We start from the raw sequence: 23,868 nt of genomic DNA, 5'->3' as shown, positions 1-23,868 counted from the left end.
ACCTTGAAATTTACCTCAATAACGCGTGGCTTAATTGCGATAAACTTAAGAATGAAGTGATGCCACGCAGTTTGTACGAATACAAACGAAAATGAGCAAACCTGCCTTGCATTTCTTTTTTAAATTCACGACATATATCAGCTCCAAAAAAAAAAAAAAGAATGTCCCTGGAGACGACTGAATATCATATGTGGTTCATTCCATGATTGGTTTAAAAGAGTGAGGAAGTGCGTGGGCCGCGCGGCAATCTCGGAGGCTATGTCTAAATGGCTAACGAGACCTTACGACAGCACTAAAGACGTGCTGCCACGTAGATGAGAGCTGAAGAAAGGAGAAGGTGCAAAGGGGACGAAAGCGACCACACGTATACGTTCCACGGCGAGTCCCTGTCGTTGCCGGACTTCAACGGGGTCAATCACAACTGCGCATCATCGTGTTGTACAGTAATCCGATAATAAAGACGTAGTACGATTGATTTATTGCTGCTTACTTTAAACGCAAATTACCTGGCTATATAGCACGAAAAAAATTCTGGAGGCGACCCTAATCTTCGATGTGTCTGGTTGTGGCGCTCGCACGTCAATGTTCGTGTGTCTTGGTGTATTCCTTGGGTTCTTTGCTTTTCGCGCGCTGCCAAAGCGGATCTCAGAGGCCACGTAGAAATAAGCGCGTGGTTGAGATCTCAAGGTGCCACAACGTTCCACCTGCTCACAAGCTTTCAATGAAATCAGTAATCAAGTAATATTCACTAATTATCGTGTCAGTTAGCTGGCTCTTATCCTAAGTCAAATTATGCTCAGACAATATTAATATAAATAATATCTTTATTTCCATCAACAGGGGTATACAGGGTGTTTCAAGAAATGTGTCCGAAAATCCTCAAATATAGGGTAAATTGAATACTGGCCTTCACAATTACTTTTTCTGTGGCGGCAGACACCTTAGGCAGACACTAGAGACGTAAATTACGACAGTAATTAAATAACTTGAACAAATAAACTTTTTAATTAGTGGACATAGGCGGTCGGGTCAAACGGGAGAGTTGAAGTCCTTCCTGCGAAGAGCCCATTGCCACTTTCAGATTTCGAAAAAAAAAAAAACGGCCAGTGGTAATAATAGCGGATCGAGTAATCAAATTCGGTCAATTTCGCCGGCGAAACCGAAACCGAATCGCCGATGAGCGCAACTAGAGTTATTGTATATGCTCTAAGCGCAACTATACTCGCGGACAATTTTTCTTGGCAATGAAGGGAAGGCTAGAGAGCCGAACTACGCGTGTGCTACCGCTGAAGATTATAGTCCCCACAATGGCGTCCGCGTTTTCTGCGTGACAATAAAAAAAAAAAGACATTACTTTATTTTCTACGGGGCGCTGTTTGAAAAGAGGGTCAGTGCGCACCAAGGAGATATTCATATTTGTTTTGCTTTATGCAGTGTCATTTCGCGTTCTTGCACCTGTGAAAATGTCGCACTTTTACGTGCACCTCACAGTCAAAATGGCGTCTTCGTCTTCAGGTGAGCGCACGTCACCCTCCAGCTTTTCCGACGACTCGCCGAGGGAGCTTGTGACGAATTTCACTAACAAATGGCTGTGTAAGCCGGTGACGGCCACTCGAATAATCAAATGGCCGTCACGGGAGGTACGTAAGGTTCACAAACCAAAACTAAATTCGAAACGCGCGCCGAACCGGACTACTTCGCGGAGCAGTACATGTGCAGTAGCTCCGCCCCCGTAGCCTTTCCTTCATTGCCAAGAAAAGTTGTCCGCGAGTATAGCAGACTGCCACAGTGACGTCGCTGTTTATGACAACGAATTCAGTGTCGCTGTTACGACAACGAATTCAGCTCTGCATGCGTTAACGTACGTGCGCCGCGCACCCCACAATCACAAGCGCAGATCACACTACCACGGAACCAAGTCGATTGATGGTTGATATAACGACGGTGGCTCATTCTGAACGCCTCGGAAGGTTATGCTGTAGCTCTTCCGCGTTTCGGTTTAAGTTTCGCCGTCGTAAATGGTCAGATTTCATCACTCTGCTAAAATTACCAGCGGCCGCTTTTTGGAAATCTCTAAGCTGAAATGGGATCTTCGCAACCTGTCTCCACTAATTAAAAAGTTAACTATACTAAGTTATTTAATTACTGTTGCAATTGATGTCTCTAGTCACGTTATGACGTCTGTCGCTACAGAAAAAGGTAATTATGAAGACAGCGAGCGAGTATCGCATTTTTTTTATTTTTGAGGATTTTCGGACACATTTCTTGAAAACCCTGTATATGTATGCAATATAGGTCCTAAATTGACCAGAACCATCGATTTTTAATTTTTACAGGGCCTTTTATGAATATTCGGAACCCGGAAGTGCATGGAAGAGAAACAAGAGCGCCAGTCGTTGCTCATGCCACTAAAAAAAAAAAAAAAAGCGCGCTGCTTGTCCTAATGGCGCAAGTCTGGAACCATCAGCGGATCTAGTGTTCGACCTAGCTAGGTTTTGCTAGTAATGCCAAGCTTTTGCTAGAAATGCTAAGTTTTTGCTAGTAGTACTAAGTATGGCTAGACTTGGCTAGACATGTCACGTGACCACCTGTTAAGTGATGCTGTGATTTAGTTACGTGACTAGCTGTTACCTGATTTTTGGCGCGAACATGTCACGTGACTAGCTATTACGCGATGTTGCGAGATTTTAGTCATGTGACTAAATGTCACGAGATTTTTAGTCACGTGACTAGATGCTGCGTGATGTTACGTGATTTTTAGTCACGTGAGAGTTGTTACGTGATTTTTAGTCACGTGACTAGTGTTACGTGATTTTGTCACGTAACAAGTTATAACGTGATGTTGCGTAGATGCACACTGTAGATCTTGTACGGTAATGACCACGTGTGATCCGGGTTGCAATGAATGTTCAGTTGTGAGCAGAAGTGGATATCAGTTAAACCGCGAGATTATTGAGGTGGAATTGATTGACAGGTTTAGGTGACGACTGTGTTTCAACCCCGTCAATTGCTCTTTCTAGGAAAGAGCTATGTTTATTGCGTCGTGATTGGAATTTTGTGCGGAAACAACGCTCGCGTGTGCCAAACCTCTCCTCTGTCGTCGTCTTCTGCGCATTTAACCTGTGCCAATAGTATGCTATTTATTTATTTATTTGATAGTAAGCTAACTCTAATCGACACAAGCCACTATTATCCAGAGCTGACAAGTGCTGCAAGTATGCGAGTAATACGGTAAGCCAGCTAAGGTAAGCCCTCGCGTGTAAAAAAAAATTACATCATTTGCAAAAGACACAGAAAAAGGCGATGCGACGGCACAGGTGGTCATGGATCCTGAGGCGGTCTGCCAACATTCCATCAATAAAGATAAACCACGTACTCTATGCCCTAGCTAAGAGAGCCAAATAATCAACTTCGCAAGTTTCGCAAAGTTCTATACTGAGCTTTGCCAGAACACCAGAGTAATTAATACTTTGATATCACTGATGTCACAGATTTCAAGAAAAATAGATAAATAAAATGTTGATTTTCATATTGTCGTCTCATACTCAACCTATTACCGTAATACTGACGAATATGTGGAGCTTTCAATTAACAATTTGTATGTATTTTTTCTTTAGTGTCTTAGGCAAAATTTCGTCGCCGCGCAGTGATGCATAGTCGTAAAAAAATAAATAACTTAAGTCTGATAAAAAAAAAACTATACGCCCAACGTGGGGCTCGAACCCACGACCCTGAGATTAAGAGTCTCATGCTCTACCGACTGAGCTAGCCGGGCACGAGTGCCAGTGCTTCCATGGCACCATGTCAAGCAAATCCTTCACATAAAAGAACGAAGAGGTCAGCCAGGAATTAAAAAAAAAAAAAAAAAAAGCTGACAAGCCAGGCGCTTACGTATAGGCTGGCTTAGAAATGGTTTAAACAGAATTCGTTGCAATCGATATACTGCAACGCCCCGTCAGCCAAGTTCGGCCTTTATCAAAATGCACATAGAAGCAGATTACGCCGTTTTAGCAGTAGCAGCCATGGGCGTCCGGAAGGGGTGTGGAAGGGGGAGGCAGCTGCCCCCCCTTGGAATTTCGGATAATATTTTTCTATGCAGTTGCGATAAGCTACACAGCTTGATTAGCACACTCAGGTCCTGGCCTTCAGGTTTGCCATTCAATTTCGCGCCTTACAAACTACTGACTAATCTTGCCTGTCATGTCACGGCAGTTAAAAGAAGGCTGCCAGTGCTGAATGCCCCCCCCCCCCCCTTGCGTATGCACCCCCCTGCAAAAAGTTCTGCGGACGCCCTTGGTAGCAGCCCAAGTAGCGCGGCAGCCGATCGTCTCCGCGACTAGAGCCCGTCCTGTCTATGTGTCCTCTCTTGTGTCTGCGTTTTTATTTTTTGCGCTACCGAAATGAATGCCATTAAAGAAATAGTCCCGCTCATGCAATGTTCTTCGAAGGCGAGAGATCACCGGCCGTCCGGCTCATGACGTCAGTCTGTCGTGCGCGCCCACTGGTGCATGCATTGTGTACGTGCATCCACCTTAGAGAAGGAAACGCCGCGGACTGCTTAAGTCCGCGGTAGTAGCGATTGGTAGTGGACGTCTAAAGTCCGCAGTAGTAGGTACAGCTAGCCTGTGACATCTATCCAGCAATGCCCCATTGAACAGCTCCGCCGTGTAGCCAAGTGACCAGTGGAATCCTGGAATGAGCCCGGAAGCCACCCGCCAAGCTCAAGAGCAACCCTACATTTATGAGCGTATTAAAGTTTTTGTTTACAATGGAATACAAGCGGACCGCGGTCATTGGAAAGGTAGTTCTGGGCGCATTTATGAACCGGCATTACAGCCATTGCTTTACAAAATGGCGGCGGCCATGCCGGCTTTTCGTCGTAATGGCGAAAAAATAAGTGGCAAGAGTAGCGTTCAAGTAAGCGCTGAGGACTAAGCGTCAGCGATGTTTTGTCGTCCTAACTTACCGAGATCTATTATATGGTTTGATGTTGTCAGGCCTAAGATGCTAATCCGCAGCACAGGCCGACACGCATGGGCGACAGATGGGCGTTTCCTGGGAGGGCTCAGGGACGGATTTTTCTGAGCGGGGTGGGGAAGCGAGGGGGGAGGGGGGGTTTTCTGATGGGAGGTCCAATGCGTAAAGCTGAGTATGCATATGGGCGTCAGCAGACTCAGCACCCATACTATAGTGAACTAGAATATACTCTAGTTCACTATACCCATACTATAAGCTTATATATTCAAATAAATTAAGGTAGGGGAGGGGTCTGAATATCCAGAACCCCTCTCCCCCATCTGGATGGGCCCGTGGGGCTTCATGCATGTTCAGACTTCCCGGCCCCCTCCACACCCCCCTCCTGAAAGTTAACCTCGCATATTAACGGATCAATGCAGATATACACTAGCGCGCAAGCACATATGTGCTTTCAAGTATCCGTAATTTCTGCCGCACACGGAGACAACCGAGGAGCACTGGTCGAACCTCCCCCCCCCACCCCTCGATATTTTTCAGTTTGTACGCGTGTATATATGCACGCACACCAGGCCCGTAGCCAGGGGGGAAGGCAGGGGGCCCGGCACCCCCCCCCCGAAATTTTGATGACACATATGGTGTTTTATCGAAAATAAATCATGAAAATAGGCGTTTTTCTCAAATAGTCAAGGTTTTCAGCAAGTGCCCCCCCCCCCCCCCGAGAAAAATTTCTGGCTACGGGCCTGACCAAGGATTTTAACCTCCTTGGGCCTGACGCACACATACAATCAGGGGCGGCGCCAGGATTTTTTTACTGGGGGGGGCACCCACGACAAGTGGGTTGCTTCAGGGGGGCTGAGAGGCTGGGAACATATGCATTGTATTTTCACTATGGTTGCTCTTGGGGGGGCAAAGGGGGGGCAGGTGGAAATTTTGGGGGGGCTGGAGCCCCCCCAAACCCCCCACTGGCGCCGCCCGTGCATACAATTAACACGCACGCGAAAACATATAATCGGACCCTAAACATCGTGCCAAAGATGAACTCCTGGCTATGCACCACTGCTGCTGCAGTGAATAATTATTTGTGAGTTGTTCCCAACCGTAAACATTGCGTTGGCTGTCCGATATCGAAATGACGAACGTTTCATAGATTTTGCTCCTGATTAAATCAGTTGTGCGAGGTAATATGCAAACGTTCAATGCCGTTATACGTCCCGCGGCTGTTCGGTAGATATGCGACAAACTGCATTGCACAGTTTGACAGATTGAAGGGATGACACTTCATTATAACTTAGATCGGTCATATGTAAAAAAAAAGTAAATTGGTTAATATAACGGCGGACAGCCAGCACCAATAAAGATGAGCCTTTGCCGGTGGCATGCGAGAAAACAACTCAACCAAAAATTACCGTTAACATGACCTCACTTAGTCACAGAGTGGGTGGATGAGGCCCAAGAAAATGTGGCCATTAAAAAAATAAAAACAGGATAAAGAATAAAAAAATCAGTGGAGGTGCCGGGGATCGAACCCGGGGCCTTTCACATGCAAAGCGAACGCTCTACCACTGAGCTACACCCCCCGATGCGAAGGGTGGCTGCTAAAACTGGTTATAAACCTAGGCGCGTGTGTACATGGGCTCTGTTAATCTTTGGCGATCTTTGGTGTTGTGTTTCGTTTTTGCGTGCTGCCCTTAAACGCTTGGCTGATCTAATGCCACGCAAAATGCGACTCGTGGGATTACTTCGGGGTACTGCGGGGCGAAGGCAACGCACGCGCGTGTCCTGACTGCAGCCGCCGACGTAGTGAACTAGAGTACGTAAACCCCGTACAGGCTTAAGTAACGGCACCTAAGCAATTAGCAACCAAATGACATAGCGTTTATTCATTTTTGCGCGAACAGCAGCCAGACGTGACGATGGTGACGAGTCGTAAATACATGTCGGAGTAGTCTCCTCCAATCGTTCCGTTCGCCAGTCCATCGCAGCCAAATCCGCTACGGTCGCAGCGGTAGAAATAAGCTGGAGCAACTATAAGTAATGTGCTGTAAACTACAAAAGAAAGAAAGGTCTGTCTCTAATGTAGTTTGCGCAGCGCGTTGCTACAGTCGGTTGCAACCGAAGAAAAAAATGTTGGCTCCGCCCACACAACGGCGGCGCGCCATGCCTTCGCTTGTGAAAGACAGTCATGCTAAGTGATTTCCGCTAGAACCGCAAGTACTTTTTCTCCGCTAATGTAAATAGTGCACATATTGTAAGTTAAAGGTTAGTCGTTACAATCTAAAATATCACGTTTGGATGAGCAATGACGTCAGAATCCATGATGAAATTGACCGGGAAATTCAAGTTCCCGATCTAAAACCAGTGACACAAACGAGTGTCTGCATTAAAGACTGAACTATCTGAAACACCCGCGATATATTTGACGTCCCGACATTAAGGAAGCGCTATTGGGTGGAGCATGTATGCATATTCTCGGTGGGAGGATCAGCGATGGCTGTAGGCGGAGCTGACATTTTTTTCGTGGGTTGTGAACCAATAATGCCGGCAAGAAGGTTTTCACGGCAAGTGAAATCATAGGTGAAATTATCCACATGTAGTCACCATCGACGTTTACTACGAAGCCACTGCCTCCGTTTTTTTCAGCCGCAGTATCAGCTCAACACGAGACTTTCTGAGAGAGCGTATGGTCCGAGAATGCTTGTTCGGCTGCATTGAAAGCATGCTCAGGCGTCTCATAACGCGTTGGGCCGATACTTTATCAATTACGTATATAGACACTCCAGGTGAATTTTTGCCGCCGCCGTGCGGTTCCGTATACAGTCCAAAAGCGATAACCATAGGCGTACGCAAAAAGAGGGACAGAGGGGGGGGGGGGGTAAGGGCGGCGGCCGCCCCCCTAATAATCTTAGGGGGTGCCGAGTCTGCCCAATACCTCTGCTCTGTCGGACCTGTCTCGTCATTGTTTAAGGAGCAGCCTTATGGCCATGCAGGTTTTTAACGATAATGGCAGCCAAGGACCTGGGTCATTGCATTCCACGAACAATCCAAGAACAGCTTGCTTCCCACCTTAACTCCCTGAAAGCCGGCGACCAGAGAGTGGCCATTGTGAGAAGAATGTCACTGTTTCATTTTCATGTTTGCATCTATTGCGAGATTTGTTTCGCACTCAACCAAAGGGGAAGGGGGGTGCCTCCACTCCTTGCACCCTGTGTGCGCTTACAGCTATAACATCAGCCTGCGTGTCGTATGTGCTACATGCAATGACAATGAGTGGTTCGGGGACGGCAAAAGACGAGACGAGGTTGCTGTTTTCTGCCTCCCATTAGAGTTACTGCATATGGCCTATGTGCGAGTAAAAGCCTGCAAGGGTGGCCAACAATCACGCCTCAAGCAGAGAGGAACTGCACCGGCCTACTCTGTGTGTGCAAAAGGGCCATGGAGCACCCAGACACGGGGGTGGCAAGGCTTCGGCAGAAACTGCCGGGCGCAGTCACGCACGCTGTCTTGACAGGAATACGTAACTTGGCGGAGCATATCTAGCGGTTGTCCTGTCTCTTTCTATGTCGTCCTTTGTGCGTGTTCGCTAGCAATATGGAAGCATATCTTGGCACATGTTGTGTCCTCACCACTCGGTTTGCATTGAAGCAAGACAGGCACAAAGGTCGCTTCACTTGCTGAAACGCCCACATTGCCTCAAGCCAGCATTTCGTTGAGTTATGCCAGGTCGAATGCTAAAGGAGTTAGCTGCTACGCTTACGGCATATAACATTCCAATCCTTTGCTATTGCATTCACTGCTTCACCTTTGCAGTGAAACTGTGACTTTTCTTTTTCTAGCCATCAACCACATTGTGCTGCACTCTCCAAATTCTTTCCTTCTTTCTTTCGTTCAGGCTCACGAGCAGCGTGAGCCGAACGAAAACCAATGAAGCTTAATGTGCTGTAAAACAAAACTTTGCAGGTCTACATAGCATTGTTTCATCTCCCCCCCCCCCCCCCAATTGTTGTGCGGTGACCGCATACACACAATGCAGGCAAATAAATGCCTCCAATATTTGCTCTACGTAAAGTTGCCGCCACTGCATTGAGCAGTAGAACACACCAGGTTGCCTCCAATTGACTTCGTATGCAATCAACACGTCTATTCAAATGGCAACCACTCTCTAAGCAAGGAAACAAAACACATGCCTTTTATTTTGCAATTGGTGAATGTACTTTATATGTGCTCCAACACATATACAACTGCTTATCGAATTGGCAAATATGATACAGTATCTATCAAGAAGAGTACAATATAAACATTTGATTTAAACATAGACACTGATCGAGTTCGCACATAACTTCACGCCACCAAAATCAAAATTTTTGTAGTCAGCCAAAAGCAGGCAAAAAATAGAACACCAACATGCCTTTTTTCATCTACCGGAGCATGCACGTGTAGCACAATATTCAGTCAATGACAGGTATAATACAAGTGCGCTATCTGGCCTGCTTACAAGCTTCAAGAAACGAAGCTCGAGTATCACACTGTTGTTCTCGCTTTGAGTGTGACCAACAAAAGCCTAGAACTAAGGAAACGAGATTAAAGTGCATGTAGACAATTCCCTTGGCATTGCCTGCATGCACGACAGAGAAACAGGAGGTTTCTCACGAAAGAACAGATAAGCATATAATACACTTACAAGTGCAGTCGAATACGTATAAACAAAAATGCTAAGAGCAACAATCCCCCAACAGGATAGAAGCCTAATGGCACACACTTAGCAATAGCTTTACCGATATGTTCTCGCATGGTCATGGCAGGCCTCCCTGTCCCTGCCACAAAAAATCAAGGGCTTTATTTAACAAGTATTCTCGCCATTACGACTTTTTTTTTTTGCTTTTCATTACTGGCTCACATTGACACCACACTTTTGTCGTCATGATTTCATCACCCGCAGTCGTTGACAGTGATAAGAAATGGATACAACCAAAAGAAAAAAACATTTACGTGAAATAACTTGCAAGAGTAAGCTTTCTAGTCATGTCTAGTGTTCTGTCCAGATGTAATTATATAGAATTACTAAAGTCATTTCCAGTGTGCTAACAATGTCCACTTCAGCTCTCGCGCTGTGTACCACAGTCTCTGCTGCAAGAGTTCGGGTTACTAGCAATGCGCTACCACTAACAAGATTCTCTTCTTTTTTTTTAAGTATATGGCTCCTTCGAAACTGCAAATGTTACTAATAAAATAATATTAAAAAAAACAACTCGTGATTCAGATCAAGGCCTCCGCAGCCTGAGCATGGTGCCTTGTGCATTATTATCCTGCTACAGCACCTAACATAAATAGGTTTGGTGGTGTGGCAGGCTAATAACATCAATAATTGTTATCAATATATCTAGACGTTACTCAAGACAATCCCCCTTTTTCCTTTTCCGACTTGAAGCTGTATGTATTTGCCAATATAAATCATTAGCGTAGTAGTAACAAGCACATTTGCACACTGACTTTAGTAGTAGTTTATTCGTATTGTTCAACAGCTGAGAAGAAACAATCACAGAAAACAGTTTGTGGTGCACACCCGAAGAGTTGCATCAACGGTTGAACGAGTTCTCCATCTTTTGGCATGCATGACACAGACAAAGAGGCTCATTTTTGGCTTCACTCAGCAAGATGAGAGCAAGGCCATGGAAGCCATGGCACTCCAATTGCAAATACCAGAGAGTGCAGTTAAATGATGAAATCACAAAAAATATACGCTGAACATACTTGCACAACATAACTTTCATAACATAGCTTTCACTTGCACTGCGTGCAATTAGGCCCCAAACGTATTTTGCATCATTTTGTACTCTCTTTGCATTCTTTTGTACACCTGGCCAATAGCAAACCCAGTACGAGGTTGCTCACACCTAAAACTACTTATTTTACGCATTCAGCGCCAAAGTTCACATACACAATCCCCACAAGCAGTGACCGAATGCGACATGGTTAGAGTGAAAAGTTTACGCATGTAGCCTCCCAAGCACAACACACTGATGTCTTACTGCATTCTCTGCTACACAGTTTACAAAAGAGCTTCTCCTTTCTCAGTGTACACTGAACCAGCACTGACTTGCAAGTCAGCAGGCAGATCTTTTAATATAAGATTATCTATGTATGCACAAATACACGCAGCACCAATATGCAACATCACTGTGCCATGGTGCTAGATTGACAAAAGCTGCCTAGTGCCCAAATCGGGCATTACTGCATTTTGTCCTCCCTTCCTAGGTGTTATGATATACACACTATAATAGTAGTCAATTCGATTCAAAGAGCAGCTAGAGCTATATTGCCTGTGCCGAAAGCAAAGCTGACAAGTCCAGTTAGGGCACGGAGTCTGCATACACACACAAACACACATACTTCGTCGAGAGATTAAATACACAATTAAATTATGGCACAAGATCACATGACGGCAACCTTGTGAACAAACTCTTTCTACCCTAGCATCCTGAGTCGTTACTCATTCCTGAAACCCAGTCAGCAATGTCTACTGTGACACCCCTCATACACAGGCTAATGCCACAGCAAGCAGTCGTCGTGAGTGATTCAAAATTTAAGACACCAAGGTAGATGGTAAGGAACTAGAGGAACTTAAGACAAAGGTGTGATGAAACCATACTGTTTCGAGTGACGTCATTGCATACATACGCACACACAACACACACAAGCAAAACGTGTGTAGGCAAGTAAACAGCGGTCTGAATAAAAAACAAAAGTGAAACTCTGAAAGTGTAGACAAGGTGGGCATAAAATTGTAGTAGATTCAACAAAAATGTTTTGACAGAGAAAAAGCTCTGTTTAATTCACAAGACTAACACCATTTGCGTCAAAGCACGAAGAACTGCACAATTTTACTTCAGCCGGGACCACTCAGCCCCATGACCGATGTTCAAATGCACACATTAAATTGATTACACCTGCCTTTGCCAATTCAGTTTTAACAAGATAAAAGAGATGGCCGAAACTTTTCATGGTTCTTCCGAAGCACTAGGATAAAGGCAGCGAATCCAACTGCTGAAGCTAAAGCTTGCACACACACACTCACACCTTTGCTTCAGCCCTGCAAAGAATGGTGAAGAAAGTGCAGAAACGAGGTACCAAATCAGAACTGTGGAAAGTAGGTAAGCGATTCCACACACACAGACCACTACATATATGTAGGCACTGAAAACCCCTGAAGGAGAAAACAACCCTTGTTTGGAGGCATGCTCCATCATCATACGCCCAACATTAAAAACTGTTCCCCTACAGCGGTCACTGCAAGCTTACGTATTCTTCAATAAACCATCTCGTCAAACGGAGAGGCATGTCCGTAAGAATTTCGTTGGGCCGATCTATTGTATAATTGTATAACATAGTTCTTTTTATTAATACAGCAAACATTCAGCTTGTTCCTAAGCCGTATACTATATGACAGCTTTCCATAAGCGGTCCCTCGCCAGATTAGAACATTCCAAATGACCAAGTGCGGCATTGTAGCTCAGGCAATGGCGATCGTGTCTGCAAGGAACGAGGTGGCTCCATGGAGTAGCTGAAATTTCAAACAACAAAGTGTGTGCCTATTTCTCGAGAAAGTGGCGCTACAAACAAGAGTCGAAGTCACGTGCAGATACATTGCTTGGGACATCACTGACTACGGCAAGCAACTTCGGTTCGTCAGCCAATGATAAGCGTGCAATGCCATTACTGAAAATGCACCATGAAGCAATACAGTAGAGAGAGAGAAGAAAAAAGAAAATGAAGGAAGGCACAACACAGCGCATGGCACGCTCCGTCAGCTCTGGCACATGGGAGGATGCAAGGGAAGTGTGCAACTTGGGAATGCTGGCCGAGGCCACGGAACAAGAAACATTTAAGAGGTAAAACTCTGCCATTTAAGGCGACCAGATAATGTCACAAGCCTGTGGAGCTACATCACGCTACTCTCGGTTAAAACCTTTAACCGAAGAAAAAATGTCAGCTTCGGCCACAGAACTGCAGTGCGCCTGCCCATCACCAGTGAAAGACAGTCGTGCCAGCTGGTTTTCGCTCGAACCAGAAGTACATTTTCTTGGCTGGTGTAAATACTATGCATATTAAGAGTTAAAGGTTCGTAGTTACTACCTAAAACATTACGTTTGGCTGAGCAGTGATGGAAGAATCCCTGAATAAATTTACCAGGATGTTCAAGTTCCTAACCTAAAATCAGTGACACAAGTGTGTGTGTGTGGGAAAGTCAGACTATCCGAAACACTCGAGAGGTGCTTGACATCCTGAAAATGGTAAGCGCTATTTGATGGAGTATTTATGCAAATTCTCTGTGGGAGGGAGAGCGACGGCTGTGGGCAGAGCTACCATTTTTTCGAAGGTTGTAACTGGGTATAGCCCCATCTGGCAGCCAACAAGGAAATTTCCACTGTATCAGTTGCCAAGGGCCCACGTGCTGCAGAGGACACAGAGCATAGCCGTGGAGCACATTGAGCTGCGTGCGTTTCTTGCTCCAAGGCCACACGCCTGAAAAGATCTACTGACGGCACTCATGCCCCCTTTAGCACTGGTTTTGCCAGAACAGTGACTGGCGCTACGCTTTGACCATTCGTGCATGGTTAAAAAAAGGAGAACACATTCCATTTGTTTCGCTGAATCGAATGGGAATATAGATGGTCTGTTGCTTCCGTTTGTACACTACGCTATACTGTTCGACAACCACACAATGATACTGACCGACTAGGTGTAAGCACTGCTGGCATTCACTAAATGCAAACATACCTTCAGTTTCTTCGAATATGTGACCAAGCCCCAGGAACTGCCACAGCCTTGGAGATTCTCACGTTCTGCCTACAAGACTTGCACCCATGTTTCCAGTGTTCAACGCATCGCCTGCATCCTACCTTAGGCTGGCAAATGCAGAAGGGCATACAGCACGTAGCCGCACTTTACGGCCCTCTAAATGACACCAAGAACTGTTGCTGTTTTAATTCAGTGTGCAGAAAGCAAGCACGAAAAGATTTGTGTGCACTGATTGAATACCGGTATCTGCTGAAAAACACCGTTGAAAAGAGCACATGGCCAGGCATTAATTTTTTTTTTCGTGATGCTCTGTGGCTGTGACACCACACCACAATGCACCACCACTGCTATTTGTGTGACATTATCTGGTTGACCGCATGGACCCACACTGACAGGGGTTTAACCTCCTAAATATTATTAGATGCGAAGCAGCTTATGGCGGAGTTCAATCCGGTTTGCGGCGTGACCACCCTTACTGCGCTTGCGCAAACCCTCCCCACACATCTCTCCACTGCCACTCCCCCTCCTCATTTAGATAAAAGGCTCGCGTTAGGTCGTACACTTGCTCAGTCACTGCGTCGACTGCGCCGGTGTCATGAGTTCCAACGTCAACGTCGGCGCCAGTTGCAGTAATACCTTAATGCCTGCCGTGATCGCGGAGCAGTGGAAGGCTCGGCGTGCCGAAGTGCAACGTAAACGTCAGCAAGCGGACCCCAAGCTCCGGGCTAGGGAAGCCCAGTGCAAATGGCAACGTCAGCGGGAAACCGCTATGGAAGAAACGTGGGCTCGACATGCCGAAACGCTGCTTCGCATCGCCTCATGGTCCCCTTTAGTAGGAGATGGTGTAATTTTTTTGCTCCTTGGCTAAGGCCAAGCAGAAAAGCATGGCAAAGGATAGTTCAATTTCTTTTAACTCCTTCAGTAATAAAACTGGTCTGCAAAAATTCATTCGGTAAAATTTTTCCCAGACAGTGCCTTAAAACTTCCAGTGTGTAACCAAAATTTGCAATGAAACCTGGTTAAGGGCCCTTTAAACAAGACGTCCCACACAGTTCTAAGATGTAAACGTAACCTTATTACAAGTACAGGATGTAAAGGAACAAACATTTTTCCTCTGCACATTACATTCTAAAAAGTGATCGTAAGGCGCAAGAAATGTCATGACTAGAGGTGTGCGAATTTCAAAACTTTCAACTAACAGATCGTATAGCAACTACGTCTGGGGATATGAACATTTTCCACATAGTTTACAAATAGCTTAAAATGCTTACTTTGCACAGTCAAACAAAGTCTTTGCGAATACAAACAAAGCACTTATTCATCATGTCATTAAAAAAAAAACACTTCATGTTGTGTAACACTGTGACATGGTGACTTTGCAAATACCAGGATGTGACATGTCGTTTTATATTCATTGCAGAAACAGCTGTTCACTGTTCAAACACTGTTACTCCAGCAATAGCATTCAATACGAAATTTTATTCCTTTCAGGTGCTACTCAATTTGACTTATATTACAATTTGCACACCCCTAGATTCATGACCAACTAACAGTGAAGAAAGTGTCAATATTAGCAAAACCAACAATGCCAGAAACCACCAGAGACAGTGTCTTCACAAAGCAACGTGCCACATACTGCCACAATATCTTCTTGCTTGGGAACTTCTAAAATTTACCCCATCTCCTGTCGGCTATTCACGTTTGCCAAGAGAAATTCCGTGGCACAGTAATACAGCATGTAGGCAGGCACTCTCAAAACCAGAGGAAAAGAATGACTCGCCATGGCTCACATGTAAGGCATGGGCATAGGATAGTGTGTGGTTGGGTAGGGAGGCATGGGACCCGTGGGTGGAAGAGGATAGGCAGGTGCGGGCGGTGCGGGCCGGCTTGGCACGCTGCCCCCCATGGGCCTTGGAAGGCGGCGTGTCAGTAACTCGGTCATTTTCTCCGCCTTGATGCGACGGGAGTGTGCAAGCTTGCGCGCTTCCACGAACTCCTCCAGGAACGACTCCACCGTCCGCTCGCCGTCTAGGAAGCTTGAGGCTATCTTCTGCAATGCCGTAAAAGATGTCAATGGATGTCCTTAGGCTAGTAGTTGGTTTGTCGTGGCTTACGAATGCCACCAGAAAACACAGAATACAAATGGTAGGCATCAAGATGATTGAAAGGAAATGGGTGCTCTTTGTGATGTGCCCCTGATTCTCTGCCACAATTACCCAGCCATACGAGCTAAGTAGCAATCGGGAGTTAGCTGAGGAGGCTTATTTGGAACTCAAGACTACGGCTAGCGGCGTGCCTACATGGTGTTGAAACATACAGGATGTTTTCACACCCTGTGTGTGTCACAGTAACTAACTCATTTATGCCTCAGGGGTTCCTGCACATTGAAGCAAAGCTTCAGCAAAGAAAGCGGGCACAGGCTGAGCAGCACACGAACCATGTGAGAGCAAGTTCTGTGTACAGATTTGCTATAGCAGCTCAAGTGCAATTCTAGTGAAACAAATCCAATTACTTTTATGATGTCTATGCCCCTTTACTCATTGCTCTAAATTTCTTAGTGGCACACATACTTCACAGCAGGATGCCTGGAGGCTTACACCAAGTCAAACGGGCAGTACAGTCGAGCCCACTTATAACGGCCCCACTTAAAACAAACTTTCGCTTAAAACGAACGATGCCCATGTGACCGTGGAAATATACATTATCTCTATGGCACAAAATCGCACTTACAACGAACATCTCTGAGCCCTGCCGATCGGTTACAGCAAACGGAGTCGGCGCTCCGGTGACTTCCCGGGACACCACTTTTGACCACCGATAAGCCATCGGCGAGGTGCCCATAGATTCCTATTGTTAAATGCCGACCCTGGCTAGGCTGCGGTCTAGTTGTAGCTCTCCCCGACTGTTGTTTTGTTATGCACCCCTCCGTCCTTTGTCCTGCATGCTCACCGACTTCGACAATTCGCGATTCGTTCTGTGTGCATGCTGACTGAGCATGAATGGGCCCTAAATTTTTCTGACACGCGCACAGCCGGCACAGGCTGCTCTCCCAAGCAAGCTACCTGAACTACCCTCCCTCGCAGCTCCTTCACCAGTCTCCACCGATCTGCGACGCTGCCGCATCCGGCTTTTTTTTGGCTAGAAATGAGCCCAGAGAAGTTACACGCGTGCTTGCTTGTCTGATCACACGTGCACGTCTTGCTCACTGTTGGTGTTCGCGTAGCGTGCGGTCAGAATGGCGGACGGTGGCACGAAGCGAAAAGCGCTGGACATTGCTACCAAGTGAGCCATTTTAACAGAGCTCTCTCAAGGTGTAAAAAACAGCGAGTTGGTTAAAAAGTACGGTGTGTGCAAATCAACCATATAGACGATCCTGAAAAACAAGGACAAGATTATCAGTGCCGATGCCAACTCGACTGACAGAAAGCATCTGCGGAGGGCCACCTACGCGGATGTAGAGGACGCGCTACTGAAATGGTTCGTCGACGCGTGGGCTCGGAACATTCCAGTAAGCGGTACTATGATGCTGGCCAAAGCGAAAGACTTCGCATTCCTGTTGGACTTTACCGACTTCTGCCACGGAAATGGCTGGCTACATCAGTTCAAGGTGCGCCATGGCATTGTTTTCAAATCGATGGTTGGTAAGGCGGCCTCGGCAAGCGACCAAGACGTTGCCTCGTGGCTTGAAACAAATCAAGACACCATTTTAAGCTATGCGGAGCGACGCAGACGAACGCAGACGAAACTGCGTTATTCTATCAGATGCTGCCAGAAAAAACTCAAGCTATAAAAGGCGACACGTACGCTGGCGGCAAGCACAGTAAAGTGCACGTCACGGCACTTCTGTGCACTAATATGGATGGCAGCGACCGGCGCGTGCCGTTCGTAATCAGGAAGTCGAAGAAGCCGCATTGCTTCCGGGGCTATGTGCCTGTGCGTTACAGGCATAATGCGAAAGCGTGGATGGTGCGCGATTTATTCGTAGAGTGGCTGAGCGAATTTGACCGTGACATGCACAAGTAAGGCAGGCACGTGCTACTCATGGTCGACAACTGCTCCGCGCACCACGTACAAGCCTCTCTGACGGCAGCGACCTTGCTTTTCCTGCCGCCCAACACGTCTAAAGTGCAACCGCTTGACTTGGGCATCACTCGCGCGTTTAAGAGTTATTATAGGTGCCGCATTGTGGAGTGCTTGCTCATAGCTGTTGACCGCCCGGCAGCCAACCTGCCACTTCGGGTGACCTTGTACTCAGCTTTGGAGATGCTGAAGGCTTCATGGACGGAGCTGACGGCTACATGCATGCATAACTGTTTCGACAAGGCCGGCTTCATTGACGTCGGACCCGATACCGAGCGTGAAGCCCCAGAAGAGGACCAATCGGGCGGCGATTTGTGGCAGTGCATCGTCGACTCCGAAATGGGAGAGCGGGACATCTGCTGGGAGGACTTCATTACGGCCGATGATGATGCCGACACTGCAGAACCGTGCACGGCAAGAGCGATTCGGAGGAATCGGATGACAACGACGACGAAACTTTGGAGCCAGCGCCCACAAGCATGCCTGTAGCAATTGGCTACATAGATAGCCTCAGGCAGCTTGTATATGCCAAGGGCCTTGGCGAAGAACACGCTGCCACCTTAAAGGGGCCCTGCAACACCTTTCTTTGTTATATTGGAATAGTCCCATTATTGACGTATGACTATTCACGAGCCATATGCCGCAAAAAATTTTCGAATCCGTCAAGTCTAAGTGGTGTTACCAAATTATAGAGATCACGTTCCGCAGCTTTCTCTCTCAACTCAACGCAGCGAGCGCGCGGAAAGCTGCACGCGGCGTGAGGGGAGGGAGGGAGGGCGGAGGTGCGAGGAGGCGACGTCAGCGCCGGCGGCATTTTTTTCATTTTTTTCTCTCTGGCGTCTCGGCGCAACCACGTGGTCTGTGCCGCCACTTCCGGTCGGCTTGCGTCGTTCTCGTCGAGCGGAGTCGATCGCGCTGTGTATCGCGCGTGCTTGAAAACTGCGCGTCGGTTTGGTAATGTTGGGTGTGCACCTCGAACGCCGTAGTGTTTTCATTGCTCTGCCAACCATGGAAGCAAACGTGCGCGCTCGTTTGGAACGAATGACAGCTGAGATCGGTTTCGGCCCATACTCCGATACACCGCCTCGTAAGACGGCACTGGCAGACGACCCCGAAGCGCCGCCATTACCGAACGCCAGCATTGTTATCGGAGACACGCTGCGCCCCTGCCTCGGTCGGTCGTGAGAACGTGCCGACGATGCAGTTCTCAGCTGACGAGGCAACACTCGAACGGCTGCCACTCTCAACGGCAACCGGCGATGGTCAAAAGCACAGAAATATTCACGTTTTCGGCACTGCGCATGGCGAAGAAAACGGAACCACGCAACTACGAGCAGACGAGCTGTCGGTGAGACCGGAAGTGCTAATATTAATGTTTGTTCGGTGTTTTTAACGCGATAACATAATATAAACCTACATATTATCTACTTATTGAACTAAAAATTAACAACGAAAGTAATAATGAGGGTGTTATCGTGATTATAACATCAGCCAATGGTGGAACTGCCGACAATCGCGTCATATTTTGCGGACTAATACATCATTTGTCGAGAGAAGAGGGAGCGATTTTCAGCTGACTTTGAGAATTTATTGTAAATTCCAGGCCGTGCGCATCGCTATAATATTTGGCTCGCGTGTTCTCGGGAGCCTCGACTACCGATCGGCAGCGCTTTTTGAGCATGCTCGAAAAGTGTTGCAGGGCCCCTTTAAATAAACTCGAGACTGTACTTATCACATCTGTGCTGTCGAAACAGACGTGCATCACGGACTTTCTCGCAATAAAATTAATTTTTGGTTTTCACTTGCAACTTTTTTAAAGCTGCGTTTCATTTACTACGAACATCGGGATATAACAAACGGATGCCGTGTCACGCTCAGGTTCGTTATAAGCGGGCTCGACTGTAATTGCATTAAATCCATGGTAACATGCAGAAACAATCCATCTTAAAGAACTAGCAGTACTAAAAAAACCAGTAATTGTCCCACCTCTGACTCTTCCTCTGCCTCTGCTGCTGAGGTCTGTAGTAGTGCCAACGTTGTCTCAAGGGATGACTGGCCTCCCAATGAATCTGAAAGGCAGACAGGGCAATTAGCCCCATTAGTAAAATTCTGTGTTCCAGGAACAGTTATTGTTGTCACTACAAGAATGCCCAATTCACTTCTTTTCACAATTCAAAGATGTTAAGACATTTGCACAACTGAAAGCACATACACAAAACAAGAAATCTGTACCATACACTACCCACTGCTCGGATTGACAAGTACCAGTTTCACAGGCACATCTACTTGTGTCTTTCAGCACTGTTAGTACCACATAATGCTTGACCAATAAAAAATTTCCCGTCATAAAGAACTAATAGAAGCAAATTTCAAGCAAATGTTGGTCTGAGCTCGTAACGAGCAGACTAACCAAGCGTTTTCTTGTTCTGCTCCACTTCGTTCATCAACTCTTGCGCCTGTTCGTACAGCTCCTTCAGCTGCTGACGTGACTGCCTTAGCTTGGGCTCCCTGGACAGGTTGAAGTCAGCCAGGCTCTTGTTGCTGGCCAGGAGCATCTCACGTTCATTCTCGGCGTTCTTCACCTGTCACGACCACACAGCAGTACAATGACAACACTGTAAATCTGCACTTAACACAATACACGTTGTCGCGGACAAGTCAGATGCATGATACACGACGCACATCGGATTACTTTGCAGATAGCATTCACAAAGGAAACTTTCGCGCTTATGTGCACGACTCCATAGTCGCTACGCCACCACATTGGGTTGGCTACAGATGAAACCCAGCCCTATTGTGGCCTTTAATACATTGATGAGAGAGCAAATGTCTGGAAGCGCTGCGAGCCTTCAGTCGCTACTAAGCTAACAGCTGAGCAGCTCGTATGTTGCACTTGTTTCAATTCAATGAGCAACCAGTGCTTAATCAATAATAATTTCTGGGGTTTTACATGCCAAAACCACGATATGATTATTAGGCATACCATAGTGGAGGGCTCCCAAAATTTCAACAACCTGGGGTTCTTTAAAGTGCACCGACATCGCACAGTACATGGGCCTCTAACATTTCACTTCCATCGAAATGCGACCACCATGGCTAGGATCGAACCCACATCTTTCGGGTCAGCAGTTAAGCACCATAACCATTGAGCCACTGCGGATTGATGATGATTGAAAACATTTATTGAAAACAAAAGAGAGGTGCAGCCCTTAAGGGGCTCCGCAATGGGTGGAGTCCCTATTCCGGGACCCCATTGATATCAGCCGCTAACTTAGCCCTTCGGACCAAGGCCTTTTGGGCCTGAAGATCCGAGCAACTGAGCAGGGCCTCCTCCCACTCCTCTCGGGTTGGGGGGAAGAGCTGAGTTGAGCTGGCAAGCCCGAACCATGTGGTAGGTGTCAGCCACCTCCCCACAGTATTTGCACCTGCCAGTGAAGGAAGAATCGAAGTGTTTCAAGATTGCCGGGCACAATAAAGTGTTAGTGAAAGCGCAGTACCTGATCAAACACGGTTACTGCCAGGCACCTTGTGATTGGTACATCTCTGACTGATAATCTGAATATTCATTTGGCTTTTGGTGTTATGAAACCCCTCATGGGAAACAAATGGGTGCAGTATGCGTGGGTGAAGTGTAATATCGATGTACAACCTCCAAGGTGAATAGTGATTTGTTCAACTTGTGTGCACGCAGGTTTACGTAACAGGAAATCCCTATCATTTCCCGCTGGTGGTTTTACATAAAGTTACTCTGCATTGCATTCCCCTTCAACATCTAGACCGAATCTGCCATGTTTCACTAACTCATATTTAATGGTTGTTTGGTTACGGGGTTCTTTGGTAGTATCAACAGCTGCTGCTGCCATTTACAGCTTAACACTTCGCTGTCCATGTGAAGGTTAGGATTCTAATGATGCAGAATGTGATCAGAAGGAAACCTATTTTGCTTGACCACAGTTGCTTGACACAGTAGTAGAGGAAACTTCCAATGCCACAGTAATGTAAGTGCAACACACGACGACATGGAAGGCCAGGGGACACCACACGACACCCGTCACATAAACACAGCAAACAAAGTAGCAATAAGCATGGGTCATCTGCTGCGTAACAACCTCAAAAATGGCGCTCGACCCGGCGCACCACAGCGCCACATTGTAGCTGGGTTTCAGTGCGTACTCCCTATACACATGGAAGCTGTGTCATTTCTTCGCATTGCTTGTACTGTCTCCTTCAATGCTTTATTTAATTGGACCTCACAAGTAGCCTGCAATACATGCAGCAAATACATGAAGTCTGCTCAGGATGAAATGTGCCTTTAACACAGCGTACATATTCCTACAGAGCAGATTCAAGTTCAAAGGTTGATGTCAACTCAGTATGTCACCACTGCATAATCTGTTCTGCATGATCGTTTGATTTGCATTAGTACGAAAGTTCGTTCATGCAGTTATGCGCATGACAACAAAGTTTAGGCAAATATTCACATAGCAAAACTGAAACACAGTTAGTGCACGATAAGCTGCAGCTTTAGCAAGGACGATAATCAAAGAACATTTTATTCGGTTGGCACGTTCACTGCTTCGGAGTGGTCATACATTTATATTACTTTAAAAGCAACAGGGCACTTAATAATTGTTAGACCTTTACGTCCCAAAACCACGATATGATTATGAGGGACGCAACAGGGCACTTGCACATGTGGACACAATGACACGACGATACTCAGCACGAACACAAGTCAGTTTGTCGTCATGAACAACTTACAACTCATCTTCCTGTCAAACTGATCACAGCACGTAGTGCATCTTCACAACACTGCCACACGGTTGCGACAAGGGCCCTCTAGCTCTCCAAACAGAAATCTAGACCTCGTAGTTCACTTTTTGTACATGGCAAACGGCGAGGCATGAAAAGCACACGCTTGTAAACTTCGATTACAAGCACGCACGCGCGATCGACGCAAAACACACCTGTTGGAGGTCCTTGACCATGCTGTCGACACGGTCATCATCGTTTAGGAGTTTCTGCAGCTCCTCGGTGTTGAGGTGCTGGAATAATCCCAGGGCTGCCGTGTAGTCAGGGTTCACGTCGCTCACGTAGTAAGGCATGTCGACCAACCTGCGAGCAACAGGAACGGGAGGTGGAGGTCGCTTATGACGAGGCATATTTGGCGTATACTGCGCGGCCGCGAACCGCAGTGAACGACGGCTCGTCCGTGAATCGGCTGCCCGATACAGAAAGCTCACATCGGGACGATACGCAGGTGGGACGGAGGGAAGGTGCAGTTATCGCATCGCTAGCCCCACCACGGTGACGCGCACACTGGAGCTCCTATGGCAACAGCCAATCGTAACCGCGTCGGGCTTACTTTATGCGTGACGCTACGTGAAATTACAGGAAGGTGACGAAGCTCGCGGGCGTGTCGAGTGTGCCCGAGCTCTTTCTTTCCCGGCGTCACACGAACTTCGTCCGCCGACGAACGGACATTTCGAGGCATTGCAACAGTCCCGATTCGCAATTAAAAAGGGTACGGGCGAATTACCTGTGGTCTCGGACGTCTCCACGTTGTTAGCTCGTTCTCGACATTTGCGCCGAATTACGGATTAAGTGAGGAGGGAGGAGAATGTAAACAAATGAGCAGTAAAAGTAACCTTAGCACTTCTAAATTGGAAGCAGCAGGAGTAGACTCTAAGCAGGAGGAGCGACCGCGAGAGAGCAATCGCAAGCAACAACAAATGACCTCCAGGGTTGCTGGATCGTAATAACCACTCCACCGCTTTCAGAAAGCGAAACCATGTGGGATCCTCGTTTCTAAAGCATTTTAGCTGCGGGAATCGGAGCAGTATCATTGGAATAAATGCACCGCTAAGTCTCGGTCGCCCGCTGTGTAGAAAAAAATTTGTCTTTTTATTTTCATACTTACCGGCGCCGTGCGAGTGTCCTTCCAAGCTTTGCACAGCGACTTGGGTCGGGGTTTATTGCACCTTATGACAAAAATCAAGCATTTCGCAGACGAAC

At 46.8% G+C, this 23,868-nt stretch overlaps 1 protein-coding gene and 2 non-coding genes across 4 annotated transcripts; all 3 read right to left on the bottom strand.

Moving 5' to 3' along the window:
- Positions 1 to 3,702: 3,702 nt before the first annotated feature.
- Positions 3,703 to 3,775, bottom strand: Trnak-cuu (transfer RNA lysine (anticodon CUU)). Its single transcript has one exon. It is a non-coding gene; the product is annotated as a tRNA-Lys (tRNA).
- Positions 3,776 to 6,482: 2,707 nt separating this feature from the next.
- Positions 6,483 to 6,554, bottom strand: Trnaa-ugc (transfer RNA alanine (anticodon UGC)). Its single transcript has one exon. It is a non-coding gene; the product is annotated as a tRNA-Ala (tRNA).
- Positions 6,555 to 10,459: 3,905 nt separating this feature from the next.
- LOC119389995 (vacuolar protein sorting-associated protein 37B) lies at positions 10,460 to 23,593 on the bottom strand. Of its 2 annotated transcripts, XM_037657494.2 has the most exons (6): positions 23,393 to 23,593; positions 22,821 to 22,968; positions 20,264 to 20,435; positions 19,840 to 19,922; positions 15,564 to 15,823; positions 10,460 to 12,535 (listed from the first exon to the last, which is right to left on the bottom strand). In XM_037657494.2, exons 2-6 carry the CDS (start codon positions 22,956 to 22,958, stop codon positions 12,448 to 12,450), a joined length of 741 nt encoding a protein of 246 aa, XP_037513422.1. In that variant the 5' UTR covers positions 22,959 to 22,968; positions 23,393 to 23,593; the 3' UTR covers positions 10,460 to 12,447. The 2 variants fall into 2 exon arrangements, with proteins under 2 accessions (XP_037513422.1, XP_037513421.1); XM_037657493.2 differs by lacking the exon at positions 23,393 to 23,593 and having other exon boundaries at positions 22,821 to 23,138.
- Positions 23,594 to 23,868: the final 275 nt, after the last annotated feature.

Source organism: Rhipicephalus sanguineus, chromosome 4 (assembly GCF_013339695.2).
Source record: "Rhipicephalus sanguineus isolate Rsan-2018 chromosome 4, BIME_Rsan_1.4, whole genome shotgun sequence".
NCBI lineage: Eukaryota > Metazoa > Arthropoda > Arachnida > Ixodida > Ixodidae > Rhipicephalus > Rhipicephalus sanguineus.
The sequence above is the reverse complement of the archived record's forward strand: the minus strand, read 5'-3'. Positions and strand labels throughout refer to the sequence as shown.